Source organism: Geotrypetes seraphini, chromosome 3, assembly GCF_902459505.1.
Source record: "Geotrypetes seraphini chromosome 3, aGeoSer1.1, whole genome shotgun sequence".
NCBI lineage: Eukaryota > Metazoa > Chordata > Amphibia > Gymnophiona > Dermophiidae > Geotrypetes > Geotrypetes seraphini.
Genome location: NC_047086.1, coordinates 141,426,910 through 141,432,909, shown reverse-complemented (window position 1 = coordinate 141,432,909; position 6,000 = coordinate 141,426,910). Strand labels below are relative to the sequence as shown.

The 6,000-nt window shown below is 41.3% G+C and overlaps 1 protein-coding gene across 3 annotated transcripts in view; it reads right to left on the bottom strand.

The window, feature by feature from the left end:
- Positions 1 to 6,000, bottom strand: part of CAD (carbamoyl-phosphate synthetase 2, aspartate transcarbamylase, and dihydroorotase) — a 408,216-nt gene that overhangs the window by 164,878 nt on the left and 237,338 nt on the right. For all 3 annotated transcript variants that reach the window (XM_033937498.1, XM_033937499.1, XM_033937500.1), the window contains exons 26-28: positions 2,035 to 2,280; positions 1,760 to 1,841; positions 1,016 to 1,182 (exon numbers count right to left, since the gene is read on the bottom strand). In XM_033937498.1, coding sequence (XP_033793389.1) covers positions 1,016 to 1,182; positions 1,760 to 1,841; positions 2,035 to 2,280 — 495 coding nt within the window. The remainder of the gene's footprint in view (positions 1 to 1,015; positions 1,183 to 1,759; positions 1,842 to 2,034; positions 2,281 to 6,000) is intronic.

The window sequence follows — 6,000 nt, the reverse complement described above, 5'->3', positions numbered from 1 at the left end:
AGCTTTACCTCACAGACCATGTGCTGGGGAAATGGTGCTGCTGCTGCCTGCTTCAGCTCCTCTCAGGTCTAGCTGCTCTAGGGGAGGCCCTCTGCTTCTAGTCACTCAGCCACTTCGCTGGATTCTTCAGGCTGCCAGTCGACCTGCAAAGACCGACCCTCAATTCCCCCAGACCTCGCACAAAAAAATGGTGGTGAGGGGGAGATGAAACACAACTAGTACTGTAAGCACCCCGAAGCAATGCTATTAGCACCTAAATAGTCTGTGCTACTTTCCATGACTAAGTCAAAAGGATGAGCAAACACCAAGGGAATGGACCCTGGGCTCCAGTAATCTTCAGCATGCTGGTTGAAACAGGTCCCCAAAGGATACACCTGCCAGCTGCAGATTTAAAATCTGCTCCTTTCCACACAGGCAAAGTAGACCCTGACCAGAAGGGATCTCTGATTTCACGAAAAAGACAGTGACTAGAGCGAAAAACCGCAAAACTATTGCAAAATAAAAAAGAAATAAACTGAGCAGATACCTTTCATGCTTGCCTTCAGAAAAAGAAACTGAAGGGGACAGCAGATTCCTGGGAGAAGGAAAAGGTTTCAAAAGTTGTGAATGACATCTTTCTAAACTATGCTCAAGAGAATAGACAGAGTACTCTGAGGTTCAGCATTCCATTCCTATTGCACTGCAATAGTACTTACTTCTGCCCTCCCCCAAGAAATTGCCAGGATTCTTAGTGCAGGCAAGCTCAAGAAACAGGGGACCATAGCATAGGAACCCTAATACCCTGCTGAGTGAATAACATTACTTTACTTTTCATCCTGCTAAATTACTAATTATTTTTTTTGTAATATAACTCTTTATTGGATCCAAAAAACATACAAATCATGACATATAGTACAAAAACTATTCACTGTCACACCTTCATTAGAATGTCTGAATATCAAGCCAATATCAACACTTACATTTTTAAAATATATTTCTGGAGGGCAAGAAAGAGTAGAAATTAATTGTTTTGTACCTTCTGTGCCAGTGCAAAGGAACTGGGGTCAGTGATGGCAGGGATGGTGTTGGGCATAGCGCACACCATAGTGATGCCCCCTGCCAGAGCAGCAGCTGTGCCAGAGGCAAAGTCTTCTTTGTGTGTACCACCAGGCTCTCGTAAATGAACGTGGATATCGATGAGACCTATAAAGGGTTAGAAGTTGGGGGAGAAATCATAATAGTTGTAGCACTGACAACATAATCCTGGAGCTAACTCTCATTCAAAATCAAAATTCAACTTACAACTGGCTAATCCATAGCACCAATATACAAATAAATCTTACTTAAAGGTAGATGCATGGAATAGCATTACTGCCCCCCACCAAAAAAAATAAAATAAAATAAAATAAATTAAAAAATCAAACACAAAAACATATAAAACACAAAGGAAAATGACTCAGAGAATTTGGGATTAAGCAGAGAGGACCCTTAGTAGTGATAAAATCAGGGAGCAGATATCACACAGGGTCTGCAGTACTGAGCAAAAAAGGGAGAATGGATAGATGAAATGGTATATGCAATCATTATCTTAAATTACGCATGTTTTATATATTCTTTTAAAACATTTGCTTTCAGTATGCAAAAATAAAAAACCCACCAAATCATTTTACAAAACAAGGACAGAGCTCAAAAACGGAAGGGGGCCAGGTGAAGATTAATTTTTCTCTGCACTATCCAGTACAGCCCCCTGGTGACCCACAGTTCTGAAAGATCTTGTTACCTGGTAACCGAATGAGTTTCTGGGATGTCATGCAATCCACATGCGTCTTCACTGGAGGAGCCATGCCTATTTGCCGCAGGGCCTGAGGGAAAGCAGAGGCTGAGCAAGATTAGGATTCCCATAGCAGCCTGCTCCTTGAAGGGAGTACTTAGAATGGGATGGAGAACCCCTATTACCCCCCTATGAGTTAGCCTGAATCAGTAACATGAACAGTACAGCAAACCTGCTCCACGATCACCACTGTCTCTCCTGCCTGCCTTCTTTCATGCCCTTACCTCAACAAACAGCTTGGTGCACTTGATATCTATGATGAGTGGCACAGAGTAGTCCACAGCCAGCCTACGAGTGCGGTAACCTTTGGTAACGAAGGAGGAGAGGCGGCGACCTCCTGAGTTGCGCATGGAGAGATTGATCACCATGTCAAAATGGTTCTCAGCCAGGTAGTCCATTATGCTCCTTTGTTTTTCCTTCAGGGGGCAATCATTGTCACTCTCTTCAAAGGGCCAGTCTACTGCCTTCACCTGCTCGACAAAAAAAAAGCATGCACCCAAAATAAATGGCCGTCACAGGAAATTTTCTGCTGCATATCTCTGTATCATGTGATAAGCACTACTTCTTCAAATAAAACACTTTTAGCCTAGTACTCTGAACGTTGTCTCAATAAATATATCCACATAGGACAAAATTTGCATTTCTGTTCTTATAAACTGCAATTACCAATTAAGGTTCTATGCGGGTTACAATTGAAGAAGCTTGGACAAACCCAAGGATTTACACCACACAACAATATAGATGACTTTGAAAATCAATTAATCTCCTATAATGTCTATTTCATTAATACATATTTTCAAATAAGAACATTTTAACAGCTTTTCTAAACTTGTAATAGTTTCTCTGCAACTTAATTGAAACTCCCCCAGGACAGACGGAGGAAACTGACTCAGAAATGATAGAGGAAATCAAACAAGAATGCAAGACAGGCAAGGTAATAATCTTGGGAGACTTCAATTTCCCGGGGATAGACTGGAACCTGGGAACCTCCAACTGCGGCAAGGAGGCCAAGTTCCTGGAGGCGCTAGGGGATTGCTTCCTGGAACAAATGGTAAAAGAGCAGACAAGAGGCAACGCCACCTTGGACTTGGTCCTAAATGGCCTCACGGGACCGACAAAAGAAGTAGAAGTCACGGTCCTGCTGGGGACGAGTAATCACATGATCAACTTTAAACTTGATATTGGGAAAGGGAAACGTACCAAAACCTTAACCATGACCTTAAACTTTAAAAAGGGTAAATACGATCGCATGAGAGCCATGGTAGAACAACGGCTCAAGAAAAAGATGGACAAAATTAAAACGGTAGATCAGGCATGGTCCCTACTGAAAAATACTATCACGGAAGCACAAAATCTCTACATTCCGCGCATTTCCAAAGAATGGAGAACTAAAGGCAAAGGAGAACCGGCATTGCTTACCAGACAGGTGAAGGAAGCCATAATAGAAAAGAAGGACTCTTTCAAAAAATGGAAACACACGAAAACAACCGAAGCTTGGAACAACATAAAGATGATCAGAAGAAATGTCACAAGGCGGTGAGGGATGCCAAAAAGGACTATGAGGAGAAAATAGCGCAAGAGGCCAAAAACTTCAAGCCCTTCTTTAGATACGTAAAAGGGAAAAAACCCACAAAAGAGGCGGTGGGACCGCTGGACGACCAGGGAAGAAAAGGGTACATCAAGGAAGACAAACAAATTGCAGATAGACTAAATTCTTTCTTTGCATCCGTCTTTACGAAGGAGGACACCGCAACAATACCAGAAGCAGTGGAACTGTTTAAAGGAGTAATAGAAGACAGCCTCACCACAGTAGAAGTGGACTTGGACCAGATATACTACCAGATCGACAAACTTAAAAGTGACAAATCCCCTGGACCGGATGAAATTCACCCAAGAGTCTTAAAAGAATTGAAGGTTGAAATCGGAGAGTTATTGCAAAAACTTGCCAACCTGACAATTAGAACTGGACAGATCCTGGACGACTGTAAGATAGCAAACGTCATGCCAATTTTCAAAAAAGGATCGACAGAAGAACCGGGCAACTACAGACCTGTGAGCCCTACGTCTGTCCCTGGAAAGATAGTTGAAGCACTGATTAAAGATAGCATAGTCCGGCACTTGGATACACATGACCTGATGAAAGCCAGCCAACATGGCTTCAGGAAAGGGAAATCATGTTTAACGAATTTACTTCAATTTTTTGAGACCATGAAAGAACAAATTGATAGTGGAGAACCGGTGGACATAATATACTTAGACTTCCAGAAAGCGTTCGACAAAGTTCCACACGAAAGACTTCTCAGGAAACTACAAAGCCATGAAATAGAGGGGGATATACAAAGATGGATAGGCAAATGGCTGGAGAACAGAAAACAGAGTGTGGGCATAAATGGGAAGTTCTCTGACTGGGAGAAAGTGACTAGCAGTGTACCCCAGGGCTCGGTACTTGGGCCGATCTTATTTAATATTTATATCAATGACCTAGAAGAAGGAACATCCAGTGAGGTCATCAAGTTTGCAGACGACACAAAGCTATGCTGGGCAATCAGATCGCAGAAAGATAGCGAGGAACTCCAGAACGACCTGTGTCAGTTAGAGAAATGGGCGGAGAAATGGCAGATGAAGTTTAATGTGGAGAAATGCAAAGTAATGCATTTAGGCAGAAAGAATAAGGAACACGAGTATAGAACGTCAGGTGCAACTCTGGGTAAGAGCGAACAAGAAAAGGACCTGGGTGTACTGATAGGACCCTGAAACTGTCAGCACAATGTGCGGCGGCGGCAAAGAAAGCAAATAGAATGTTGGGAATGATAAAGAAGGGAATCATGAGTAGATCAGAGAGCAATGGTCAGACCCCATTTGGAATACTGCGTCCAACATTGGTCTCCCAACCTAAAGAAGGATATAAAACTGCTGGAGAGGGTGCAGAGACGAGCAACGAAACTAGTAAAAGGTATACAGAAACTGGAATATGAGGATCGACTTAAGAGACTGGGATTGTTCTCCCTTGAGAAAAGGAAACTGCGAGGGGATATGATCAAGACCTTCAAAATACTGAAAGGAATCGACAAAATAGAGCAGAAAAAATTATTTACATTGTCGAATTTGACACAAACAAGTGGACACGGAATGAAGCTAAGGGGGGACAAGTTCAGGACAAGTATCAGGAAGTTCTGCTTCACGCAGAGAGTGGTTGACACCTGGAATACTCTCCCAGAGGAGGTTATTGTGAAATTGACGGTCCTAGGATTCAAAAGCAAACTAGAAGCACATCTCCTTACAAGAGGCATAGAAGGATATGGGTGACTAAAAATTACTAAATCACCACCTAAAGATATTCAATCAAAAAAATCACGTTATCAGAGATTATTGAAAGAAGGAACCTTCCACGGAGAAAAGACTCAGTGTTCAAGAATAAACCCGGGAAACTGCTATGACAATTGCTAAGTTGTCATAGGTAACACGTTCTCTGTCAAAAGAAAAACTCTGTTTAAAGTACAGTCAGTACTCTGAATTCTAGATAAATATGTTTTTTTTAAGTCTCTTTCAATAAAAGTACTAGGAAAGTATAAAAAAAACCGCACTTATCTCAATAACGTCTTCTGACACGGAAAAGATCACCGAAGCTCGGTGCAATATACTCTCTCACTTCAGTTTCAATTTTGGAAGATCATCTTATAATTCCAGACAGGCCCTGTTTCGCAATCTTACCGCTTCAGGGGAATTTTTTTAAGAACGAGCAATTGCTTCAAAAATCTTCTTCCAGAATTTCTTGAAAACTATACCAACTTATAAAGAAATCAGTGCTCAGAGACACGGAGGTGAAAACAAGGGGCGAACCCCTAAACTATCACCTCACCACCCAATCATCGCTTATTCAATATATTAATTGATATTTAGTTGGTATTTAAAAAGTCTCTATACTTCACCGTAAAGTTAACGTCCAAAACGTAAATGTAAAATGACTGAAAATGTATAGTCTATTATGTAAATGTAACATTAACGAAATTGTAACTTCGCTGTAAATGTACAGTCTCTTCATCTGTCAACCGCATAGAACTTCCATGGTAATGCGGTATACAAGAATAAAGTTATTATTATTATTACTACTGTCCACAAACAGATTATCACTCTGTCATATATAGATTGGCAAGTTATTCAAAAATTATTCAGAAGGCACGTTTATCTTT